The sequence below is a fragment of the Momordica charantia genome (genome assembly GCF_013281855.1).
Source record: "Momordica charantia cultivar OHB3-1 chromosome 9 unlocalized genomic scaffold, Mcharantia_2.0 BLBB01000009.1, whole genome shotgun sequence".
NCBI classification, from domain to species: domain Eukaryota; kingdom Viridiplantae; phylum Streptophyta; class Magnoliopsida; order Cucurbitales; family Cucurbitaceae; genus Momordica; species Momordica charantia.
Window position 1 is genome coordinate 2,781,708 of NW_028275167.1, and position 26,900 is coordinate 2,808,607.

Below are 26,900 nucleotides of genomic sequence, written 5' to 3' on the forward strand. Positions count from 1 at the left end.
TATTTATATAATTAGGTTTTTTAAAAAGTCTTCCGTATATTTATCCCTTATGGCCATTTGTTAACTTTTTTGACTCGGGAATGAGATATCTCACCCACTTTGCCTTAAAATATTTCCTGCTTATGATTTAAATATTTGAAAGGTTCTAATTTTTTATTTTCTTTTTAACATAATCTGATTCTTATCTTGACATGTGAACATATTTTAAATATTTAAAAGGATAGGTTCTTGATAATTTTGTAGATGAATAAAAATTCCAGCATTAATAAGCTTTCATTATTCCTGGAGGGTAGAACCTAACTTATTTATAAGGGTAGGGACTTAATTTAATTAGCAATTACATCATTATCATTTTTTAGAACATTAGCTTATGGACTTTGACCCTATTGTGAAGAGCAACTTCGTGTAATTAATTATGATTTGAAATACCACTGCTATTTAACTACTTTTCAATAGGACTGTTAGGAAAATTTATATTTAAGCGTTAAAAATAAGAAAAGTGACAGACACACAATATCATAAAAAAAAAAAAAAAGTGTCAAACACACCTAAAATTTGAAATTTGTTGATACTATCAATTCTGAATCATTAAATTACGCAATCCAAACATATTTCAATGAATAAAACGTACACCTATCATCATCCTCCCAAACATCGAAAGTTGGACCTCTATGATACAATAGTTGAATTCCAAAAAATGGGAAAAATTTATTGAGAAATCTAGAATTATACAAAATTTTGGATCTCGAAACTTGAGACTTCAAAGACACCAAAGTACCTGTAGCTGTCCGATCCCTATGAAGTCTCTTATTAATTATAAGTATTCTCTACTCGCATATTTATAATAAATGATAATAGTTAACCTTAGCCTAACCAAACTTTTCAAGAAAAAGACGAAAAAAACTATTTCCTAAACTCTCAATTAATGACAATTAATATAGAGAATGTTTGATAACGTTGTCTTGGTTTTCTTATTAAACGTATACATTTCACAAATTAATGATCTTTATTTCTCGGTTTTTCAGTTTTAAGAAACTCCAAAATTTAAAATATGTGGTTTTTATTACCCTTTTTTTCTTTGAAAAAAGTTTTTAATTTCCTATTTTATAATTAAAAACATACATATATATATATATATTTATTGTCTTATAAAAATATTCAAATTTCTCTCTAAAATAAAATTACAATTCTTTAAATCTAAAACTATGATTTCATTATATAGAAAATATATGATAGATAGTAATAATAAAAAAAATTAATATTTATTGAACAGAGACACAAAGAGAATATAAACATATACGAGAGACTTTTCGCTAACGGATGGTGACACAATACTCAACGTCAACCAGAACGGATCCTAACTCTCGACACCTTCATCATCTTCGAACTTGATCTTTGAAGCTTGAAAAATCATAAAAACAACGTTAATGCTAAACATTTAAAGAAGAGAGTTCAAAAGTAAAAACATAAAAGGAAAAAAGGGATCTAAAATTAGATGTAACTTGAGAAAACTTAAAATTCCTATAAATATGGCTTTCTTGATTTCTCATCCAAGGCTCCACTGTATCAAATCTTTTGTAAGTATCATAATATGGCAGTGATGTCTTCATCAAATATTTGTAATTTTGGTAAGGAAATAATCACAATTTCGAAGAGAGAACAAAGTTTTGGACATGCAATAAGAGGCAATTTGCAGCTCAAAGGCCATGCCCAATATTCCTCTCTACGCCTCAAAACTAACATTGCTCAAATCACTGCCTGTAAGATGATGATGATGAAAAATCCTGCTTTCTCCAACTTTTTTTGGGGTTTTTTGAGAGATGATTTATTGATTTTTTTTGTTGTTTTTGGTGGCAGGTGGGTTTAAAAATATTGATAGTCGCAACCCGAAAAAACTTGACATGACTATTGACGACTCGAGCATGGGAGAGCTATTAAACAATGGTCAGATTTATCAACATCATTTCTTGATCAAAGCATACGAGTCGGGAGTTGATAAAAATATGGCCATGTTTTTCATTATCAACCAATTACAGGTTTGGATCCAACATTAAACTTATAAGAATAATTATTAATGTATCTTAACATGTCGAATTATATTCCGATAGACATAAAAAAATTGTGAGTTTTTTCTTATTAGGAGTCAAAACTAAACCACTTGAAAAGTTGTGGGTTGGTGAATGGAGGATTGGGAACAACTATAGAAATGGATAAAAGGGACCTCTTATGGGTGGTTCATAAAATGCAAGTGGTAGTCGACCACTATCCTTCTTGGTAATTATAATTTTTCTTTTTGAAATTCCATAATTTAAACGTATTGAAAAACAATAGCCATATTGAATAATTTATCGATTCATTTTCATCTTGGGTAGGAAAATGTATACAAGTATATGTAAATGTGTGTTTGGTTGTATTTTTTTTAGGAAGGATGTTGTTCAACTAAGCACTTGGAGTTGTATTCATGGGAAGCACGGTTATCGTCGAGATTGGATCATTCGAGATCATAAAACTGGCGAAGTTTTGATTCGTGCAATCTGGTCTGTTCTTTTCTTCTCTTTCTACTTTAAACATAAGAAAAACGAAAATAAATTCGACGTTAATTTATGTTTGCATATATTGCAGTTTCTACGCTGTGATGAACAGGAAAACAAGAAAATTATCAAAGTTTTGTGATGAAATGAAGACCGAAATAACTCCCTACTTTTTGGATTGTGATCCGATTATCGAAGAGGAGAAAATTATTTCAAATAAACTAGATGTTAATTCTGATGGTTCCCACATAACATGTTTAGTTGTAAGTACTTTTATTTAAAAAATGTATGATTCTATTTAATTAAGGTTATAGTTTTTATCTTTTAAACTTAGTAATAATTATCAACCGTTTTTTTTCCCTTAATTCTCATTTTTTCAAAATATTTTTGAAACTTTGGTGAAAATTTTTTTGCTTTTGTTCTTAAAAATTGATTCTTTAAAAAGTTAAAAAAACAAAACAAATAATTTTGAGCAAATTACAACGATTTATATTATTACATTTTCTATTTTTATGAAAGGCTATGCCAATAATGAATTTTTTAGGTTTTTGGGGATAAAAAAAAGAAAACTCATTTCTCATGGGATTTTGATTATTAGGTATTTGTTTCTTTAACGTTATATGTGTCAAATGGTTTAAATTTCATAATACTATTTTTTAAAATTTTATTATATTCTTAGACTTTCACGTTTATTTTTATTTACTTAGTAAGTCAAGTATTGGAAATTTCCAAATAGATTTAGATTCTTATTTAATAATGAATTCAGAATTAACAACACATACTAAAATAGTTTTTTTTTTTTTTTAACTCATAGACAAGGCCGAGTGATCTAGATATGAATCTACACGTTAACAATGCTAGTTATATCAACTTCGTCCTTGAGGTATGTTATCTCTTTTATCCTCTTTTTACCTTATTTTTTTATGGTAGTGGTTGAGCACAACAATCTTCTATATGTGTTATTACCCCTTTAATGGGTCAATTTTGATGCTAAATTAAAGTGTGAATTCTACCCAATAAACGATTTTTTTTTTTAAGAAGTTTATAGTAAAAAAATCAAGACCTACTCAAATTCAAATTAAAAAAATTATTCATGACCTGAAAAGGTGGAAGATCCAGTTATAGAAATACACAAACCTTGCTAAAAAGATACTTCAACATAGTTTAAACTTTAAGGTTAAATTTGACTCGTCCATTAAGATGTAACTTAAAAAAAGAAAAAGTAAATTCTCTTAAAAATAGTAAATTTTGTTTCAGAGTACTCCTCGATGGTTGTTTGAGAATTATCAGCTGTCAGCCGTAACAATGAAGTACCTCAGAGAATGTGGAATGGACAAGCAGTTGCAATCTCTCACTGTGCCCATGAAAAACGACATTAATGGCGATGACCACAACAAAAGAAAAGACATCAAGTTCCACCACTCCATTCTTGCAGATGGGATTGAACTTGTTCGAGGAAGAACCATTTGGACACCTAAACCTACATAAAGTTGTTTTTTTTTTTGTGTTTTCGAAAATAAAACAATTTCCATTATGTTAACTAATCGATAAAAGGTTTTGTTTTACAACTTTTCGGTGCATTGACATGACATGAGTGTAAAAGGGATTAAGAAGGATTGGTTTTTGTTTTATTAAGACTAAAATCATTTGTTTCGGCTTTTTTTGACCTAATGTCGCAGTAGGGTAGATGTATTGAAAGATACGAAAGATCTCCCTCCAAGTTGCATGTAGGACTACTTAATTTTATTGTTTACAATTTTCCATATGTATCTATGAGATTGAGTTGAAGTTTTCTTTTCGTGTTAGGTTCAATTCTATTAATCAAACGAACTATCGTATCTTTGCCTTCTGTTTGGCATCAAGAAAGTTTATTATTTTTTTAAAAAAAATCCGTGATTTGAAATTGGAGAATGATTTTAGATTTTTTTTTTAATCTTGTTTCGAATGAGAATGATTTGAAATAAATATAAATAATTTTTTTTTCTTTGGATAACAAACAACCAATGCAATTGAAATCACTCGAAATCTGAAGTTCCAAACAGTCAATTAATGTCCAATTACTAATTTTTTTAGTACAAATTACTAATTAATTTGTTGGTACGTTAGACTGCCAAATTTTGTGGGTTTTTTTCTCTGGAGAGTTTTCTTGGATAACATAAATTTTGAATATGTATTTTTAAAATATCACATTTTGTTTTTCAAATATACACATTTGAACAATTCCAATTTATATGTCTTAATCAATTGAACTATATTTAAACGTTTATGAGTACCTATTCATTTTCTTGAAGTCGAAGTTTCAAATTTCCCTACTTCTCATATATTATATTTAAATGGAAAAAAAAGAATAGTTGAACTATATTTAAGTCGGTTTGATAAATTATTTGAATTATTTGATTGCAAATGAAAACATGTTGTTCCATCGGGGTCTACATCTGTTGGACTTAATGGGCCATGGTCTGGTCCGGACTTTGAAAGATCACAGTGGCCCAAAATAGAACAACGGGTGGCCCATATTTGCCACCGCTTGGAAACATATGGGCCATTCGTATAAAATCAGATTCTTACCCACTAAATCGAGCTCCAGGAATATGTGGGCCCGCCATTTAATGCAAATATTGTCCATGTTTGTCCTGTTTCTATTCCGCATTTCCGAATTTACCCTTGTTTTTGAATCCCGTCAAAAGTACTTGCAAGTCATTTTTGTGATATTATCCTGGTCACTGTATATTTGTCACTGGTTTATTTTGGTATTTTTACTTTTAAAACGTTCATCTTTCTATTTTCAATTTTTTATATTTTAGTTCTTGTACTTCAGTTTGATTCATGTACTTTCAATTTTTGTATATTTTAATTCTTGTACTTTTGAAAATGTCTATTTTGATCTTTGATCAATTCGGTCTCTAAACAAAATTTTAACACAAATTTTATAGATAATAGGAATTAAACTTTTTAATATAAATTTATGATTATATTTTAAGAAATTTATTGGGTGAAAGTGTCGTGTTAAAATTGAGTAAAAATTAAAATAAATGGATGAAAATTATCACTTTTTAAAATACAAGGGTCAAAATAGACGTTTCGAAGATATATAGATTAAAAACAAAAATTGGAAGTACATAAACTAAAATTGATATTTTAAAAGTAAAATGACCCAAATGAGTCCGCTATAAGTACGGTGGTATTTAAAAAATATATATGTATTTACTTTTAAAATTGAACTAATGTTTATAAATTTAAATGAACAAAATAAACTTTAATAAATTATAAGTAATACTTCGAAATATTATTGGCCTACATTATTCGAGCTTCAAAATCATAAATCTTAACCCATTCTAAAACAATGTTTTTCTCCTAGTAACTTTTTCTTTAATACTCAAACAAAGGAAAAAACCCTGATGTGCACTTTTTTAAAATATAAAGATTTATGATTCTCGCCAACATGAATATAGTTGAGCATAAATGACATTTACTCTTTTTCTTGAGATCGAAGATTCAAATTTTATCTCCACAATTATTATACTGAAAAAGACTTCAAATTTTTGTACACGAGGTTGTAAGCATAGAGATAGCTTCTACCAATTTAACTAATTTTTAAAAATTTGGGAATTTGTAAATTGTGTGACCAGAAATAAAATAATGAAAGGAGGGAATGTGACAAGTGTTGTTTCTTATTTGGTTTGTATTTAGGGCATGTGACCCTTGCACGTGTCATGTCTTCCTTTTTAGCCAATTTCATACATTCAACAATCATGTTCCTTTTCAAAACAAATGTGCTGTTATACTTCTTTCAGCTAAACCATAATTTAGGGAGAGCGAAAGAGAGAGATAAAAAAATTCATAAAAAAAAAAAAATCATTTCATGTGTTTGATTGTTGATAAAGATAATTGATCACAAATATATATGTTGATATTTATTTATTATAACATTGTCCTCTCGTTTCGATATCATTCTTTATGTTTACTCTATACGCTATTAAAATGTTCTAGGTTTATAGGACATATATATGTATTGTAAAAAAAATTTAAATACGTTTATAAATATGTACTAATTAATTTTATATCATCGACTCAAACTTAGCGGTTATGACACTTATCTTTGACTATTTCCATATCATGATGTTGTATTAAAAAAAAAAAGAAAATTATCCTTCAATCTCTAGCTCTATCTACAATTCAGTAATATATTTCACTAATTTATCTATGTATATATGTTTTCTCTCTAACTTTTTCTCACACTAACTCATGACTTCCCTTTAATTCACTTTCCCCAACCTAATATTAGTAATTGAGGTTTTTTTTATTTTTTAACTACTCTCCGTTATTAGGTATGTTCAAATCTTCTCTCATATATGTTCGGTAAGGAAAAAAAATATTCCTTGCTCGTATTTTCTCTCATAAATCTCTCTATTAGCTTTCAACGGATATCTCTCTCCACGTACGTGTACTTTTTTTCGTTAGTCTTTCTCTTTTCTCACTAAATTTCTTTCTACACTCACTTTCTGCCACTAATACCTATTTCTTTTTTTTTTTTTGATATCCGTGTGTCTGAGTTAGCTTGCGCGCATCTCGACTATTCACGAACCAACCGCCTTACTCTACTACATTTTGTTGACAAGGAAACTCGTAGGATATTAAATCTTAGGTAGGTGGCCACCATAGTTTGAGTTCATTCCCTCTAAGTCCTTTGCTATTTACATTGGCCCTCATTGACCCGTAGGCCTATTTCAAATCCCTATCATCCATTAATGAGTTCAATTTACACAAAAATGTGTTATACATATCCTAGAATGGTAAGATTATAGATACGATAAAGAAATTAATAGTGATCGAAAGTGAAAAAATTAAGCCCTAAAATAAAAAACCAAAAGGAAAGGGAAGAAATGCAATGAAAGTGGGTGGTGGGTCCATTTATATTTTTGGGGGGAGTGGTAGAGATTTGGTTGAGAGGCAAAATCTAAATAATTTGGTCTAAATGTCCTTATGGGTTGGCGTGAATTAAGAACCAAATTAGACATTGGTGACCCTATTGATATGCCGGAGACAACTCTTTCACGTGTGCCTTCCTCTTAGGGATATGCCTCTCCCCCTTCTTCTAATCTCACTCCTCTTCCCCTTTGTCCAACTCCAACCAAACATATGCTGGGTTGCTAACAAACATCAATCTCTCTCGACCATACTCAAACTATAAGCTATGCGTCGAGTCAAAGTAGACTGTTTCTAGAGAATAGTTCTCAATTGGGGTTTTCACATTTTCAAGATTGTTTTTGTCGTGAAAAATGCACCAATAACCACTGTTTCTTTATCAGACAATATTAATCATTGATCCAAATAATCCACCAAACAATATTAACACTGAATCAAGTAGATAAGGGAAGGGAAGACGACACCAAAATTTATAGTGGTTCGACCAAGGTGGTCTACATCCACTGTACAAGGTGAGAGCAAAACTTCTATTAGCTTCAATATCCAAGAACAATACAAACGGAAGGAGGGAGAATAACAAACTCAAACTCTAAGCATAACAACCCACGAAGAAGATGAAAACAATGGACAAAAACAAGCTCTTCTATAGATTTTTTCACCCTCGACTATTTCGGTAAACAACAAAAATCTGCTTCTCTTTGTTCTTAATCTCACGGCAAGGGGAATTGTCTCAAATTAGGGTTGCACCATGTAATAAAGTAACCACATAATTTGAGCTTAAACAAAAACTAACGGCATAACCCAACTTCTTTAATTTAATAACCCATAAGATATGCTTTAGTCGCAACTGTTCATAAATTTATAATAAGCTTTGAACAAAAGGTAACGCTTTAACGATACTAAGATTTAGTTATTAATTTGTGGATGTTTTAGTCAAAGTTATGTTGTGGTTCATCCCTACATATAGCATGATATATTGTACCGTTGACAAAATACTTTACCATTCATGTGAATCACATTTCAATGGAAGTATTAAAAATTAGACTAAATATATCATGTGGTCTCTAAATTTTGTGTCTTTTTTTTTAGTTTTATCTGTAATGTGTAAAAGTTTTCAAATTCATCTATTAATTATTTATTACAATTTATTGGCAAATAAAATAATTAGATGTTTTTATTAATTGAGCTGAAAAATATACCTCATAATTTAATAAGTTACATATGTTGACCACTATATAAATTGAAAACTTACGACTTGGTTTAAGATTGGTTGTTGGCTTGTTGCTATTAAGTTACCGTTTTTAGTTGCCACCTCATTAAAAGTTTGATTTTAATTTTTTTAATCATTATTTTTTTAGAGGTTTTTTTTAGTACAACACGTTGGGAAGAGATTTGAACTCACAACCCAGATATATCACAATTTCCGTTGAGTTATACTGGCTTTGGCAGTTTTTAGAGGTTAATTATCATTCTTTTTAACATTTTTATTGACATGATTAAAAGAGTGATAAAAATTGAAACTATATATACCATAATTTTTTTCCCGACTATATATTATATGCATGATATTTTTATATTATATTAGTATATATATTTGGAGAAGAGAGAGAGTTATAAATGTTGAAAATGTATGATTGTTTAGAGGTTTTGTTAATTTGATTGGAGACATATAATTAATGTCAGAAGTTAAAACCTTGGATTCATTATTATTTTCGCACACCCAAATCTTTCAAAACGATTCTCTAATTTCTTTCAATGATGATGAATCCAAGCTACAATCAAACAATTCACTTTTATGCTTCACCTTTTTCTTTTTCTACGTTTCTTTCTACCAAAAAGTGCTTCTTCTAAAATCATTTCTTCATGCATAATAATAATGTAAAATTAAACAAATCAAAGTTAATTAAACATTCTCCAAAAAAGACCCATGATTTATAATTACTTTTGTTACACGACAGTTAAAAATAGAGAAGAGAGAAGATGGTCGTGTATGCAAGTAGAATTTTTTTATTGTTTTTAAATAGAAATTAAAAGCCAACTCATGTAGGTTTAGGCCCAAGCGTGGATTAATGTCATATTTGTCCTGCTACGAAGATATATGAAATTACTCAATTGTTGTCTATAAACGTAGTATCAACACTTAAAACTAACTTTATTTTATTGATAGAATTATTTTTGACGTTGAGAAAACATAGCTAGAACCACAAAAACATATATAGTTTGTTCGTAGAATTGTGAATGATTCTTTAAATACAAATAAAAGAAATATGGTTAATTATCTCAAGCAGATTTTGGTATAATATTCCCATGATTTTAAACTCTACTAAAAATTTCCCTCAGAAGAAAAAACTATACTAAAACCCCCAATATTTACAATATTTTTCTCATAAAATAGAATCTTCCACATTTGAGCCCATATGAGACCATATTTTAATCCCAATAAAAACCGCAAGCCAATTTAAATTTATTTGGTTCAATTTGATCGGGACAAGTTAACCTTTTAATCCATCTTCAGATTTAGAATAATGTATTTACTTCATAATTAGTCAATTTAAAATTAAAAAGAAACAAACGTGACACACAATTTGTAAAAGATCATAAAGTTTTTTATAATTTTGTTTGCAATAATACCCTTTTCCAAATAAAATGAGTACTTTCTTTTTCTCAGGACCAAATCCTGTTTTATATGCTAATTATTAATTATGGAGGATTTATATATATGAAATAGAAAAAAAGTGTTAAATACTATATGTACATCATTGATCTAGTCAATAATTAATTTCATGTATATGGTATAAAAGATAGAATAATGATGATTAGTTTTTCAATTTTATTGTAAGTTTGTTGGGTTGAGATCAAAAGATTAATTATTTCTATTTCCATATTTATATGCTTATCAAATAAGATTTATATCACATATAAGAAGAAATGGGTAGATGCACATGCTTGATATTTCTTAGCTTATTTCCAAAAATATAACCCCAAGTCATCATTGTCTATTATATTTTCTAGGGGTGTAATAATTTTGGGTCGGGTCAGTTTCCTCAAGAAATCGAACCGGCCCGAACTCAAGTCGGTTCGGTTCGGGTTGTTGTTGGGTCGGATCGGGTCAACTTTGTTTTTTTTTCTCTCTCTCCCTCTTCTTCTTCTTCTCCTTCCTTTTCATGGGTTGTTCAGTCTTCTCCATCTCTGAAATCTCACTTAAAATAAAAATCCACCATAAAATTTAAAGAAACCTACAAAATTAGTGTAATTTGATTTTGAACCCACTTTAATCTAAACAAATCTTGATTTGATTTTGAAACCCACTTCAATTTTTTACTTTCTTTAGATCTTAGAAAGCCCAAAAAACCTACTTCAAATCTTCTTCTTCTTCATATCTTCTTTCCATAGAAACACACAAAAATCAAATCTTCTTCTTCATATCTTCTTTCCATGAAAACCCACAAAAATCAAATCTTCTTTCCATGAAATCCACTACAGATCTTAGTCTTCAAAACCGACCTCCATGAAAATCCAAAAAATCCACTTAGAATCTTCTTCATCGAAAGCGACCTCCATGAAAATTCACTTCAGAATCAGAACCATCTCGTCGTTACTCCACCTGAATCAATTAGCTCGTCGGCGCGTAGGGAGGTCGTTGCACCGTCGCCGTCACGCATCTCCTTTTGTCACCGCCGCAGATCCTTTGTCGCTACATTCGTGGATATTTTTCTTGCGGACGCATTTGGAGAGGAAGGGATGGGAGAAGCATTTGGGAGGGAGAAAGAGGGAGAAGCATTTGGGGAAGGGAGAGGGAGAGAGTAAACGGGGCAACATAGGGAGCAAATCTAGGATTATGTGTTTATAAAGGTCGGTTTGGTGTAACCGAACCGAACCGTCTTGATTTTTATTTTAACCGAACCGGATTCGGTTCGGTTCCAATACTTACACCCCTAATATTCTCTTTAGTACAACAACGATACGTAAGATCATTTGATCAGTATACATAATCAATTCATCTATTACTTCCTTCATATGAGGTGGATTCCTCAATGTTTGCGTATGCGTCTGTCGATGCGTCTTCAAATTCAACTTTAACTGAGACTTCTGTTTCTCTAGTGGTAGCAGCTTCTTCAGATGTCGAATGAGAAGAAGAATAATCTGATTCTGAAGAATAATTCAATTCGGTATCTTCAAGAATGGAGAGTATTCCTATTACAAAATACTCGTGAAAAAATAACTATAATAAATGAATAGAAGAGGCATCTTTTACAAGTTGGTAATTATTGTTTATCGTTATGTACTCTTTGAGATGTTCTTGAATTATTTTAAACCAAAAAACAAAATTATTGGCATAGAAAAAACTTTAACATCTACAATGTTGCATAATATATTTTGCAGTAAAAATTAAGGATAAATATAAATTACATTTATGTACTAATAAATCCAACTTCCGTTGTTTGATTTAGTTACTTGTTTGTATATATTTATATGGCATGATAAATATTAATTAGATTTTCTTTTTTCAAATTCTCAGAATCTTTGATTTTTTTCTTTCACCAATATATATTTCTTAACCAATTGAGTTAAGCCAATAAACATAATTGTCAAAACGAACATAGCTCAGCAGTAATTGACATATACCTCCAATCATGAGGTTACGAGTTCAAATACATATGAGTAGTAACTCATACTATCATTGATGAAGGATGAATCATAACAAAAGACACATCATCATCGAGCTTTCGAAATGCTAACTTCTCCTATTGTAGGATCAGTCTTTCAAGTGTTCTAAGAGACCTTAATGTTTCAGCTAGCAATTATAAATAGTTTATTTTATATAAATTAGAGAGTTCGAAATGATAATAGCTTAAAAATGATTGTTTAGTATTATTTATATTTTCAAAAAACGTTTTCTAAGTTTTTCTTTTATTACTATTATTTAGAATGTCTTGTTTTCAGAAAAATGTCAAACAAGCTTTGTGAGGTGGGAAAGTTTGTCTTCTACATTTCTAACTTAGAAAGTATTTCTTTCCAAAATTAAATTCATGATAAGCCGACCCAAAAAACTTTAAAGATAAAAAGAGAGAGTTGCTTCTGAAAAAGGAAAAAATAAAAAGGCAAAACATCAAGATCAAGATCTATATGCTATGCTCGACTAATATTTTTTAATATAAGTTCAACACAACACATAGAAAATCATTCATCTCACATGTGACATTATTGTACCTATCAAGCTATATATTACAATGTATTTGGTACAAAATAAATCATCAAAAAATATATATATATATATATATATATCGTCATTATGTATATATAATGTAAACTTTGTGCGCTCAATAGTTAACTAGTTATATGATTAAAAATACAAATGTTCATCTTTTTTACTTGAATAAAATCCTTAACGCTATATGATTAAAAATACAAATGTTCATCTTTTTTACTTGAGTAAAATCCTTAACGTGAATGATAAAAATTTTAACTTTCAAACAAAATAGGGATAGTTTTTTAGAAATGACACAAAACATATATTTAGTGGAAAAAAAAAAGTATCGGCGTGAATATAGCTGAATGATTAAGTCGGATATTTGACATTCCATATTCCCACGATTGTTGTACTAAAAAATTAAAATAAAAATAATAAAAATAACATATGCCTTTTTACCTAGTTTTATCTCCCCACTAGTTTATTATTATTACTATTTGTTTTTTTTTGAGTACCTGCATAGTTGATTATATATGTATATGTATATACGTGTATATGTATGTATGTGTATATATATCTATATACCCTCACGCCTTTAATTACTTTTGGTATCACTCAAAAGGCCCCAAACCAATTGAAATAATTCTCCTCTCTATATACCTATGATCATTTTCTATCCTAATCAATGTGAGGCTTTATTTGCATAGTTAATGTGGAACTTTATTTGCATGAATAACCTTACAAACTCAACAAATATATAAAACCAAATTGATCTCTAGTTATAAGTTACTCAAATATTAGAATATTTGACCCAACCAAATCAGGTAAAAGTTTAATCAAAATCTACTTGACGACTTAAAATATCATCCATAGTTCAAAGTTTTTACCACTATTTTAATTTTTTTAAAATTTTTTATCCTATTTTAACATATTAAACTTCTACGAGTGCGTTGATAAGCAAATTCTTATAAGATTATCCACTAATAGATATATAAATTACAAATTTACATATAGTTTCAATTTTAGTTCTTATAATTTTAAAAAATTTCAATATTTAGTTCTTTTGATTTAATCAACCTCCTAAAACATTCTCATCATTACCATATTAAAACTTGTTATTGGACATTAAATGTTGTTACCTCCTAATATCCCATTTGATCATATTCAAAGTTTGATATATCTAACGGTGTCACCCAATTATCCTCCACAATGTCGTTCCTCCCTCCTCCAATAATTTCTCGATCACATGGTATATTATATTTAGGAAGTGAGCTAATCAAACGGCTGGAAATAAATCCCATGAGAGGAAAAAAAAACCCTTTAAAAAAAATTAAAAAAAAAAAAAACAAGAGTCCTCCATCCAACTTATTATGTCGGTCCTTAATAGCGTCTTAGGGAGCAACCATACCCCACATTTTGCCTCTCATCTCCAAGACCACTAACCCCTTATTTCATCTGTCATTGTTCCCCACTCCTCTTTTCAATCTATATATCTCTCTTTCAATTCCCAATCCCTTTTCATTTTTCCATACCCCTCCAACCCCTTTCTTTCAACAAATACAATGGCAAAAGATCAAGCCCTCGGACTCGAGATCACCGAGCTTCGTCTCGGCCTCGGTCTCCCCAGCAACAGCGACAAGAACGAGAAGAAACGAGCCTACGCCGATATCGTCGAGGGGAAAAATAATAACACGAGTAAGGGCCACGTCGTCGGGTGGCCACCGGTGCGTTCGTATCGGAAAAAGAATAGCTTTGGAAATAAGGAGTTGAACGAGAACGAGAACGAGAACTCGAAAATGTACGTGAAGATTAGCATGGATGGAGCTCCATTTCTTCGTAAGCTTGACTTGGGTTCCCATAAAGGATACCCGGATCTTGCCCTCGCTCTTGAGAAGCTTTTTGCTTGCTTTGGAGCTGGTAAATTTTTAATCCTTTGTTTTTTTCTTTTTTTCCCTCTCTCTATTTTTTAGGGTTTAGATACTAATTATATATTATTGTTGCATGGTAAAATAATAAGAGATTAATTGTCATTTAATTAGAAGCACTTTTCGAAGAATTTGATGTCTAAAGAATATGTCTGAGAGTAAGAGCTAGAGTCGTGGTTTTCAAGAATCCAATTTTTACTTTTGAAATTAGGTTTTTTTTTTTTTTAGTAGAGGTAATAAAATGAATTGTAAATCTTCTAGAAGTAATATTTCTGGCTGATTTATTTAATCTCTTATAGTGTAATGTGAAATAAATGAAATTTCTATAAAAAGAACAAACTTTTACTATTTTATTTTTTTTAGATATAATCCTTCCATTTTAGAAAGTTAAGAGAATAAATTAGCGAAAAAAAAAATTAAATTTTTAATTTAAGATAAGTTCGAAGACAAAAAAAGTAGACCCTTTTCTTCTCGGCTCTGCCTAGAGCTATGATATAAAACGAAATATTTGGAATTCAATATAGTGAAATTTTATATCTAGAATTAATGAGATAGAAAAATTGAAAAATTAAGTAGAGTAAAAAAAGTATAATGTATTGTAATAAGGCTTTAAATACTACTTTGGTTTCTGCCTTTCAATTTTGGTTTATTTTGCTTATTAACTTTTAAAACGTCGAACAACTTTTGTTTCCGTATTTTTAAAATATTCATTTTGGTATCACAATTTTAGACATAACACTTCAACTCACTGAATTTCTTGAAATGTAGTGATAAATTTTTATTAAAAGGTTTCTATTGCATATAATATTTCTATTAAAACCTTACAAGTAGATATCGATCAAAATATTCACTTTAGAGACTAAAAGAGACGTTTTAAAAGTATGAGGACTAAAATAAACAAAATAAAAAATATAACGATCAAAATAGACGTTTCAAAAGTATATAGATCAAAATAGTATTAAAATCTATAACTAGTGGTATATTTTTAAAAAAATAAAAAATATGTATATGGAAGAATAATGACAAAGTAGTGGCATATTTGTAAAATGACAGGGAAGACATTAAAGCATGGAGAAAGTTCTGATTACGTTCCCATTTATGAGGACAAAGATGGGGACTGGATGCTTGTGGGAGACGTTCCTTGGGAGTAAGTTTTATTTCTCTCTTTTTCTTTTTTTTCCTTTCTCTCTCTCAATTTTTTCTTTTTTCCTTTTTACCAAACTCCATGTTAATTTCATATTATATATATATATATATATATATGTTACAAAATAAATAAAAAATTAGAGTTATGCACTTAGCTCTTATAACATAAATTACCATGTATCTTTATACTTATTTTGCTCAATTTTGTGCCTATATTGTTTAACTCTAAACATATGAGGACTAAATTGTAAAAATAAAATGTATGAAAATTAAACATCATAAAAATTAAAATATAAGAGTTTTAAAGTTTATTTTAATTTAAATCTCATTTTGTCCCTCGAGGTTATTATTTGTTTTTTTTACGTTTTTTTATCAATTTTTTATTCTTGTCTCATAAACTTATGTTGTAACCAGTTAGATCATACAACATCCTCCTATTCTCAAACTGGGCATTGGGCCATGTGTATTTAGCTTGAAATTGAAGTCCATAACTTTTTTTTTAAGTTCAACCGGTAGATTTAAATTTAATTATCTACAATATATGTTAAGTTGAATTATTTTCAGGTTAATAAATTAAAACTCATATGGCACTATATATATATAATATATATATAGATTTATATATCGAATTCAATACGTAAATTTAATTAAAGTACCAAAGTAAAATATGGACGACCAATCTAATAGTAGTTAAATTAGTTAATGCAAATTTTCTTCGAGTAAATTTTTAGATTCAAATTCCCAAAAAATAGTAGAATCAAAATAGAATCTTTGAGAGAAAAAAAATTCAAAATCAAAATAGAATATTTGTAAAATAGAAAAATGATTTATTTATTTTGTTTTATAATACCGTTGATAACGGTGCTTAAAATTCAAGTCTCATATTATCAAGGTGTATTTGATTTGACAAATACCAATTGCAATTAAGAATTCAAATTTAACAAATTATTGATAAGAGAGAGTGGGCAAAATGGTCTTTTCAGATCTCCCATCCCACTCATTAACGCGGCAACATGATGCCGACACGAACCAAACCTTAATAAAAGTGTCAGCCAGATTACAAAGCTGTCCCTCAATTTAATTCTCCTTGCCCCCCTCCCCCGACACATCCCATGCCTAATTTTAAAAAATAATAATAATCTAATTTAATATTTTAAATAATTATTCTCTAATTACAATTATAAAACTTTTACAGGATGTTTATTGAATCGTGCAAGAGGCTGAGGATAATGAAGAGATCGGAGGTCAGAGGGTTCGGCCTGCCATTCAAAGATTTATGAGGAGAAACAAGATGATGCTATTTTACTAGAGAAAGATTTATTTCGATTAATTTTTAAATTTTGTAATATTTTGGTTAATTGTTATGACTTCATTTTGTTTAAAAATAGACATAAAAGTAATTCACATAATTAATATTAATTAATAATAGGACCTCTCTATTAATTGTTTGTTAATTGTCAATGTCACATTGGTGTGATTTAATTTATTTTAGGAGGGACATACATGATCTCTATAGATTATAGTAATATATGAAGTTTACTTAATATGGATACATTAGTTTTGTTTTGGCATTCATTTTTCATTTTGACATATGGTTTGTTTGAGTTATTTTAATGAAATATTTTGTTTTTATCTAATTATTGTTTTGACTTTCTTTTTATAAAATAACTACATTTCTATTTGCGTAATTCCTATAAATAAATATTGTTAATTCCTATAAATGTTTTAGAAAGAAGTTAGAGAATTGGATACAAACTCTGGAAAGGAATATAAATTTATGAGGAAGGTAGAGAGCGAAAAGACAAATAAAATGAGGTGAAGGATACAATTTTAATGAAATAGAAGGTTATTTTTTGTATTCAAAATATAATTTATCCATTTTTTTAGGATCACCCCTTATTTGTTATCAATTTAATCTGACTGAATCTTTTTTTCCAAAATCATTTCATTTTTCGTAAATATTTATAAAATCATAAATAAATTTAAATAGGAGTTCAAAATAATAATTTATAAGAGATGAGGACCAAAAACTAAGAGGAAAAATTTAGAGAACAAGAAACGAAGAGAAAAAGGTTTGAGAGTACAAAGATTTTAGAGGAAAATAAACCAGAGGGGGACAAAGTTTAGAGAAATTGAATTTAACCCAAAATATATGTCGTCTACAAAAAAATTGCAGTACCACAATAGTATATGAATATTACTCCCAACTAGGAAGAAATTATCGACAATTTAAGTAAGAGCTCATATATATATTTTAAAGTACAACATGTGGGGTGGAAATTCAAACTCTCGACTTCTAGATTGAATACATGTGTCTTACCCCGCTGAGCTATGTTCTGGTTGGCTTATTCTCCAATTTAGTTCGTGTTTAATGATTCAACTATATTAGTGAAATCCACTCATATATTAAATACAACGTAGATAAATACAAAGGAAGGAATAAGTAATAGCTCTTACTTAGGCAGGTAAGTGCTGTTCATAAAAGAATTCACTATTGAACATATGTACTATATAGGGTGTAAAAGGTGGTCAAAAAGAGCATATGAAAGCTGTGGAAAGCACCTTTTTATGTTCATGTCTCCACCTAATAACCAAGAATTGGGTTCCTTTGCTCATCAATTTCAACCACAAGCAGGCGCTTTGGATCTGATCCACTTGGCCCTTCTGAGTACAGCGTGGGAAGATAAGCCCTATACGCCGGTAGATAACGTGAAACAAAATCTCTAACCTGAAAAGCACCACAACTTTGTCACAAACGTGTTAACTATTGCAACTTTGGAACTCTGTTTCGTTTCGTTTTGTTTACCTCTTCGTCGCTCATCCCGGGTTTTCCTGCTTCCCTCATTGCAATCTCTGCCTGCAAATTCCCATCAGATGAAAGTCTTTTTTTAAGGCTTCTGAAACCCTGGTGGATTGGATTGTATGATCATGTTAATTCAGCCTACCTGCAGACGCCAATGGTAAACGCAACTGGGGTCGTTTATCTTGATCACGATCCACGCCTTTATGAACTTATCCCACGCATCATAGTACGCTTTCATGTTGTTGTTAACTGTCTCAAGCTGTACAATTTGAAGCTTTATTTGAGTGATATTGTTTTTCTTTTCTACTGTGTGGGGTTGAAGAGGTACAGTGTTTGATGAGTATGGAAAAGATGTGGTTGAGATAGAACTGATGTTAGATGATAGACACAGGAGAATCAGCTTGAACTTCTAACCTGTGGATCAACTACTGTGACAGCTTCCGTTGGGAGCGGTTTGAAGCCGAGCATCCAACCTTCGAACAGGACGACCTACAGGTAACCAAATCCAAGTTTACGTAGCTATGCGGGATAAATTAGTTTTCTTCTTAAGTTAAAATTTACTTACGGTCAATGGCCCTTCAACCTCTGGCCAAGTAGAAGGATCAGCTCTGTCACCTCTTCCATTGAATGCAGACTGGATAGAACAGAGTTGAGGGGATTGAAAATCATACGTGGCTGGAATTGGATATAAGCAAACTAAGATGATGGCAATTTGGACTTACTTTATCATATCTTGGGATCTTCATCTTCAAACCTTCATCTTACAAGAGAAATCTATGAGTAAAATATCAAAACAGGGAAAACGAAAGCAAAGGAAGTGAAGGAGAAGCTGACCTTCCTTGGTCAACTTGGATAGAGCTGTGAGTGTTTCAACCGACAGTCCAAGATCGTGACTTCCAGCATTTCCACGAAACTAAAGTTAGAAGGAAAATAATTAACAGAAGAAATATGGAGAACTACAGCTTGCTTCCTTATTCTACAATGTAAAAGAATGAGAGACCGCAAATAGTTACCTCCAGAAGCGCATTGCCAGGATTGCTTTCCCTCAGTTGTGCCTACCATTTCACACTTAATTATTTATAATACTTTCAACAGAAAGAAAATGAGAAAAATGGCAAAGATAGCTAACCTGCCCTTCAGCTGTCAGGTAGAAGTCGTCGATGGATAACATAGCAGACTTCCTGAGATAGAACTTCAGTCAGAAATTTTCCATTCTTTATACTCTTATCACTGCTGCAGCAAATTGTCAGCTCTCGTTTTCGTATATTTATTAGCATCACAGCCTACCTGCCTGTTACTTCGAAAAGATAATTGAGAGCATACACGAGAGTCGTCTTTCCACAACCTTGTGGAGCACTAAATCCTATCTGCACAATAAAGTGATTTGAAGACAAATAGTCAGGGAGTAACCGGTTTTTACTTTTAAGGCTTGATAGTACTAGCCAGCATAATCAGTATGCCTCGAGTATAAAATGTCCATGGAAGGACATAAAATAATAATTAAAAGTAGGTTCGAAATAAGAAGAACGAACATATGGAAATTCCAAAAGCTTACCACTAAGGGAGGTATTTCTTCTCCTTCTTTAAACATGGAATAGTGCTGAGATATTTGATCTTCACACCAAAGAAAAACAGGTATATAGTAATGATAAAATCTTGCTTTCTGAGGAATTGTGAGCTCCATTTCGTTAAACTTGAACAATCGACAAAGATAAGAGCCATAAGCTAACCATTTATCTATTGAGTCAACCACGTTTTGTGAGCTCAGACCCATCTTTTCTATCAGTGGACCTGAGCAAATAAAATCAAAAAGATCCTCCACAGTGGAAATTTCTGCCGGCTTTGTGGGTAATGCATAACAAATGGGGCCTCTATAACATCCATCAGAGGCAGCAACACTGTGACACAAGGAGTTATGTTGAATCCATGAACATCCATTGCCTAGAGTAAAATTCCAAAGGACACAAAAGGAAGAGATCAATGATTAAAGCAGTTTGCGGCTACATATTAAGAAGGCATTTCCATACTAAACAATATATAGTAGAACAGCATTGGCCATCAAACGATTGATTCTATAGCTTACTGAAACTACGTATAGAAGTTTCACAACTCATATTGAGAAGTTTATTGATAAAATACAAGAATCCTGAAGCACTATCTGATTTCACTACAAACTAGATATGATGCTTTATTTATCTGAAGTACAATATAAGAATGTCCCTTAGAAGGACGAAGCAATGTTTCAAGCACGAATAGATCAATCGAGAGAGAGTGTGCAATCTAGAGAAATGATTGTATCTCTTTTATGAAGACCCATCCATACCAATCCAACCATTTTGATACCCTTGGCCTTAAGTGATGAAGGACATATGTCTTTAACTACCCTTTTGAACTGAAATGATGACGAACAACCAAGAAACGTGAGGGGAAAAGAATGACCTTATAGGCTGAAAGTAACATTTCTAAAAATTACATATGTTAAATGTCACGCCTTTCCTTGGTCTTATAATCAAGGTACATCAGCATAGCTCAACTGGTCAAGACATTACATACCTCCTTAGGGTTGGAGTCCCCACCTCTTGTTGTACGACTCCAAAAAAAATAACACCAAGGTAGCACATTCTCAACCCACATTAAGGACTTGAACCTCACTTGACAACTAGCCCTTGAAGGCCCGCCCAAACCGAATTTTTCAACACCCCCAAATACAAGTGACGGAGCACATACGAAGATCTGGTAACTACCTCATGTACTTCAAACCAAAATGATGATATGCAACTACGATGAGAACTGAGAAAATATGGATAAATATATAATAATTTTGTAGCGAAAAAGTTGATTAGAGACATTACAGCCCACAGCCTATATAAGAGAGGCCCAAATCATCTTGGCCACTGACTCTAGGAAGGCTTGATCCAGCCTGACTTTACTTGGTTGCCACCTCTAAGTGCAAGGATACAATTGTAAAGTGATGAACAACATAGGCCGCCTCTAACTACCACAAATTTTGACCAAAAATGATAGTATACCACAGAGAAATGTGAGATCAAAGAAAAAGGAACGACTAAACCAAAACTTCCAAACACCAAGAATAAACAGAATTCATTGCTAAAAACAAATGATATTGCAAAATAAAACATATGTTTCACTACTTGCATCGTGAAACCAATTTTCCATGATTGAAGAACATATCACAATGTCCCTCCATAACGGCCCAAACTTCTAAAAAGATCCCCATCTGTTCCCCAAAAATTTCCAAGATGCGAAACAGAGAATATCGCACGAACAACCGCACAAAACCAAATATTAACAACATTCCATTGACGTTAACCCATATTTTGAAAATTTTATCTGGGTGTTCCAGATAGGAGATGGAAGAGAACAGAGCTGACGAATTGAAGACTTTTGACAAAACGAAAACAGAGGAAGTACACAATGGACATCATGGGGTAGCACAAAGACAGAAACGAAAAGGAAATTGTAATTGAAGAACATTTCATAATTATAATATCGCATAATTAAACACCGACGCTATTCAATCGAAAGCAAACTCGTAGAGCCGCAAATACCTGATTTAGAGAAATGGGTCGGCAGATAACAGAGCCTGGGAAGTGATTGGTTAGTTTTAGGCACAGAGCCATGATGGGAGTGAAGGGAGGAGGTGAATTTATAAAAACCGACGCCATTGCTGTTGGTACAGAAGAGAGTAGGGTTATTGTAGCAGCAAGAGGAAAAAGTTGAAGCCGGAATTAGCGGCTGAATCGCCATTCTTATCTCTGTGTCCCTGTGTGTGCTTTGCTTATCATTTTACAATTCTTCGTGGTTTTAGAGAGAGAGAGAGAGAAAGCTGTGCGGATATGAATTGAGGTGACCACGAGATGACAATCTCTTCCCCTTCTCTGAGAAAAATCTGTAAACTATTTTTCTTTTTTTCTTTCTTCTTTTTTCAAAGAACATATTCAAATCAAAACTATGCGGTGGTTGCTTTGTGCAGAATATATTAGATTTATAATATTCGCTGAATATATATTTTAGCCTTTTGAGTATTTTTTCAATGTCTTTATTATTTAAAGTTTTAATTTAGTCCTGAATTACCTATTTAGTTTTTTACTCCTGAAAATAGTTGAGGATAAATTTACCCTACATGTATATTCAGTGAATTGACAAATATTTAAAGAAGAAAAAATATTATGAAAGAGAAAGAAAACTTAAAATTTCTATCGATGTTTTGAAAATTTAGAGGAGAAATTATAAATTTTCATATCACAAAATATATTTTTACAATAATATTATATTGTTCATTTTGAATATTATTAATTTTCATCTAGTTGTTTTACTTTTAATTTCACCAAAAACTTAATATTAATGAGGTGTTATACCTCGTTTATATACTCAATGGCTTTTCTTTTATCTATATTATTTAATTGGTTTCTTGTTTCTACAACAACTAAAACAAGACAGGATAAAGAACTTTCAAAATAAATGAATAACATGGAATTGTCCCCCACCCCTATCGGAATTTCTCAACTTGTCTAAAATTTCCAAAATACAAATAGTACCACGTAATTCAAACATATGATATGATTTGTTGTCGCTTAAGAACTAATAGCTTGTAGTGTAAGCTATTCTATTAGAAGCCGAGTATTTGATGAAAAGAAAGATTAATTAATTATTGTATTTTCATTTTTCATCTAAGGTATAATATCAAGTTAAATCTCGTCTTCTAATCTACCTCCTAACATTTAGGAGGAATTTTGTCATTCATTGTTTCTTTTTTTTTATTTATTATCTAGTTTCAATCTACCCTCATATACCTAATTATAATCTATAAGTTCTACGACCTTGGCCTTCACTACACCCTCATTTATTCCATTCAAAAGACATCACTTCTTTTCAAATTGTTTCACAGTACTTATATGAGAATATTGTCACCTATGCACATGCACACAATATAAAGACACAAAATAAAAATAATAAATAGCTTAGATGGAATTAAATAAAACTATGATGGTCATCTACCTAAAATTTAATATATTTAATTGACAATAAAATGAAATAGTATCGTACTATGTCTTGTTTCAGTATTCATCACTATATTGTCAAAACGAGTATAGCTAAACTGTAATTGACATATATCTCAAACGAATAGGTTGTGAGTAGGGATGACAAAAATACATGCAGGACCCGATCCCAGCGGGTACCCAACCCGATCGGGTCGATGATTCCCCGGTTTAACCGAAGACGGAGTCAAACCGGAGATCTCGTCCCCAATCCCCAAAATTTTGGGGACGAGGGGGGGATGGGGATGACCCCCGGCCCCGGCCCGTTCCGTTTCTATCCTCAGTTGTAAGTTCAAATCACTATTTGAAAAAGTAATATCCGATGCTAAAGATTTTTTTTTTTTTCAAATAAGTGAGAGTCAGGTTGAGCACCATAAATATATTTTTGGACGTATGCGGTGGATATGAGACGCTTCCAATATCCAATGCTTTTATGGTCCCCTCCTCGTGCTTCCCCATGATAATAATGTCAAATATTATAAATTTAAATATATAATATATACAAGGAAAAGGAAGATAAGATAACAAGGCCTTTTTTTTCTTTACCCGTATTTATTTTAGTGAGTAAATTATAACTTTCTTTACAAAATCAAACTATTAATTTTTTAAAAAAAATTGCTGAAATCAATAATTCTTCTAAATTAAAGAAAATTAGTTGCCCATCAAGCATGAACGATTAGGAGTAGTGATGTGTATTTTTCCATCAGGATAGGCTTTGGGTAGACACTGGCCAAAAGAGGATAGGAAATTTCCGATTTTTTATAGTGAGGGATGGAAGAAATTTTTTCCTATTATGTAAATGTGGACAAGGTGAGAAATATTTTCTCCATTTTTTTTAATAAAAATATTTTCTCCATTTCCATTACCTGTTCACGCCGTTAAAAGTTAAACAACTAATTATAAATTTATTTAGAGAAAGCATTTAATTAAAAAATAAGAAATTTCAATGGAGAATTCAACCCCATAAGTTTTATGTGGGGAATCCCACTCCAGTCTACTGTTATTCCTACCAGTGAACTCCCTAATTAACAGTAATAAAACATTCGAAATTAAATCACATAAATACCCGAACTCAAATAAAAAGATATATATTTTTTTAAACTCAACCAAACCGAATAAAAAAGTATAGGTGGCTTGCTAAAATGTTGAAAAAATATCATATGATTATAAATTTTCTTAATTAAAATTATAGATGTCGTTTGAAGTAGTTGAATGAAAATTAATTTTAAAATATGAGTTCCAAATTGAATTATTACTCTTTGAATGCCTCACGTCTCCCCGTGAAAAAGTTCTTTTGAGCCCCTTCCTCCTCTCTCGGTTTGGGCCGCCGCCCAATTTTCTTACCTTTTTTCTCGCATACGATTGTCCCACTGTCCCACCATCTCCGATTCGCCAGTTTTTTCTTTTTTCCTTTTTTTTTTTCCGACCTAGCTTACCTTAAATTCCCTTTTGATCTTATCTACTTTCTTCTTCCTTCAATATAGAAATTGTCGAATTTCAACACCGATTCGGTTCGGTTCGATTTTTGGCCAAATTCAAATCTTCGATCGTGTAGGTTATATTATTGATTGAATCGGACAGGTTTGAATAATTTTGGTTGGACCGGTTTGGGTTATATGATATCGGTTAAGACTAAACCGACAGTGAAAAGGTTAAAATGGGCAGCGGTGAGAGAGCACATGTGACTAGAGAGACACGGGTAATTTGGGAAGAAATAAATAAACAAAGTAAATGTCAAAATATACTCTTAGATTCTTGTAATTACAACTTTAATTTTAATCATTCGTACTTGGTACTACTTTTAAAAGATTATCATTTTTATCTATATTTACAAAAGTTTGAAACGAATTATGTACCTAATGAAAAGTCGTTAGTAATATTTCAATAAATATATTAAATGTAGTGCCGTAAAAATTGAAAATTTATGGACCAAAACGAACCATTTAAAATTATAGAAATCAAAATAAACCTCTTAACCTAAAAAATAATTTAAAAAATAGTAAGTAATTTATCATTCTTAGAAATTAGTTTGCCGCAAGCAATAAAAATTGGGACATTTTTCATGGTCGACGGTGGATGTCTGATTAAATTTACTAATTTCGAGTAGCAATTCTTATTGGTCCGAAGGTTGACTTTATAAATATGGGGGTTCACTGTTAATGTAAGCCCAGGAATTTGTATTTTTTAGCCAAATAAAACTACGATTTAATAAAAAGAACCCAGATGTCATGCATGTAGGCTGCAAATAGAGACCGATCGTTTTTAGCCACAAAGGGAAGTTTCATCCCCAAGAATCGAATATCTCAAATGAACTGCCTCGCAAGCTAATCTTAGACGTTTTTTTGTAATTTAATAATGTTTTATAATTAAACATTTTATTTTCGTGAATTTTTTTTTTTAATATTCGTGAGTGTTTGGACTGACTTACGTGCAACTCGACTAATCTTATGGGACAAATGACCTTACAATATTTGGTGTCGGAAAATACATAGAAATTACTAATTTCTAAGGGAGGGGACCATCATGAGATTTGAACAAATTATCTCTTTATTTTCATGATATTAATTTGTAATAGTTGCAACGTTTATAAATTAATTGTATTCATTAATAACGTTTGGTCTCACTCATATATATAGGTATGCCAATTTGGAAGAAACAGATACAAAATTATGAAAAGTTTTTTCCACTTGTTTCTGTTGTTTTCTCTCTCGGTTCTTTACAAAATTATGAACTAGTTATTCGATTTTAATATGCTTCGACAAACGCACGCTCAAATTGTATGTTGTGTTAACCTTGGAGAGTAATCGACGTACATACGATTTGACACCATGGTTATGTCGAAATTACTTTCAAGATAGTTGTTTTACTGCAACACAACAACTGTTTCTCTTTCTTTATCTAAATCTTCCCTCGATTCTAACATGCATGCATGTGTATATATGAATTATACTATGAAAATAGTAGTCTTAATTATCTTCCTAATTAGTCCCAAATTTAATACTATGTCATTTTAAATTGGGGTTCATGTAGTAATTAACCACACATTTAAAATCATGCATGTTTAATCACGTTGGACTTCGTTGGTTGCTACTCCTACTTTTTACTGACTTATTATTTTATTTGCATTCATGCAAAATTCCAATAACACAAATATGTAGATATACATTTGCTTCGAACGGTCGTTACAATCTCCCATTTTAAATAAGGAAGATAGGATATATGGAATCTTTGTTCCCTGACTTTAGTTTTTCATTTATTGTCTTTCAATTGATTTATGCGATGCTTAAAAACAATGTTTCGTTATATATAATTTTCCTA

At 30.9% G+C, this 26,900-nt stretch overlaps 2 protein-coding genes and 2 long non-coding RNA genes across 6 annotated transcripts; 3 read left to right on the forward strand and 1 right to left on the reverse strand.

Moving 5' to 3' along the window:
• Positions 1-2,148: 2,148 nt before the first annotated feature.
• On the forward strand, positions 2,149-2,774 carry LOC148208837 (uncharacterized). Its single transcript, XR_015787084.1, has 3 exons — positions 2,149-2,274; positions 2,424-2,537; positions 2,623-2,774. It is a non-coding gene; the product is annotated as an uncharacterized LOC148208837 (long non-coding RNA).
• Positions 2,775-3,345: 571 nt separating this feature from the next.
• LOC148208838 (uncharacterized) lies at positions 3,346-4,162 on the forward strand. Its single transcript, XR_015787447.1, has 2 exons — positions 3,346-3,414; positions 3,789-4,162. It is a non-coding gene; the product is annotated as an uncharacterized LOC148208838 (long non-coding RNA).
• Positions 4,163-14,194: 10,032 nt separating this feature from the next.
• On the forward strand, positions 14,195-17,173 carry LOC111019270 (auxin-induced protein AUX22). Its single transcript, XM_022295616.2, has 3 exons — positions 14,195-14,565; positions 15,627-15,720; positions 16,915-17,173. The coding sequence occupies exons 1-3, from the start codon at positions 14,211-14,213 to the stop codon at positions 16,997-16,999; spliced, it is 534 nt and encodes a 177-aa protein (XP_022151308.1). The 5' UTR covers positions 14,195-14,210; the 3' UTR covers positions 17,000-17,173.
• Positions 17,174-18,104: 931 nt separating this feature from the next.
• On the reverse strand, positions 18,105-22,492 carry LOC111020805 (P-loop containing nucleoside triphosphate hydrolases superfamily protein). Of its 3 annotated transcripts, none has more exons than XM_022297587.2 (12): positions 22,092-22,492; positions 20,078-20,463; positions 19,810-19,889; positions 19,652-19,703; positions 19,536-19,577; positions 19,357-19,435; positions 19,245-19,282; positions 19,088-19,156; positions 18,937-19,011; positions 18,665-18,781; positions 18,526-18,576; positions 18,105-18,447 (listed from the first exon to the last, which is right to left on the reverse strand). In XM_022297587.2, exons 1-12 carry the CDS (start codon positions 22,288-22,290, stop codon positions 18,304-18,306), a joined length of 1,332 nt encoding a protein of 443 aa, XP_022153279.1. In that variant the 5' UTR covers positions 22,291-22,492; the 3' UTR covers positions 18,105-18,303. The 3 variants fall into 3 exon arrangements, with proteins under 3 accessions (XP_022153279.1, XP_022153285.1, XP_087974154.1); XM_022297593.2 differs by having other exon boundaries at positions 19,245-19,276; positions 22,092-22,491; XM_088118028.1 differs by lacking the exon at positions 22,092-22,492 and having other exon boundaries at positions 20,078-20,136; positions 20,253-20,392.
• Positions 22,493-26,900: the final 4,408 nt, after the last annotated feature.

Coding starts and splice junctions, on each gene's coding strand:
- LOC111020805 (XM_022297587.2), bottom strand. CDS start 22,290: ATGGCGATTCAGCCGCTAATTCCGGCTTCAACTTTTTCCTCTTGCTGC. Junction 19,436..19,535: donor CTGGCAATGCGCTTCTGGAG/GTAACTATTTGC, acceptor TTCTAACTTTAG/TTTCGTGGAAATGCTGGAAG. Junction 18,577..18,664: donor TTTACCATTGGCGTCTGCAG/GTAGGCTGAATT, acceptor GGGAATTTGCAG/GCAGAGATTGCAATGAGGGA.
- LOC111019270 (XM_022295616.2), top strand. CDS start 14,211: ATGGCAAAAGATCAAGCCCTCGGACTCGAGATCACCGAGCTTCGTCTC. Junction 14,566..15,626: donor TTTTGCTTGCTTTGGAGCTG/GTAAATTTTTAA, acceptor GTAAAATGACAG/GGAAGACATTAAAGCATGGA. Junction 15,721..16,914: donor GTGGGAGACGTTCCTTGGGA/GTAAGTTTTATT, acceptor AAACTTTTACAG/GATGTTTATTGAATCGTGCA.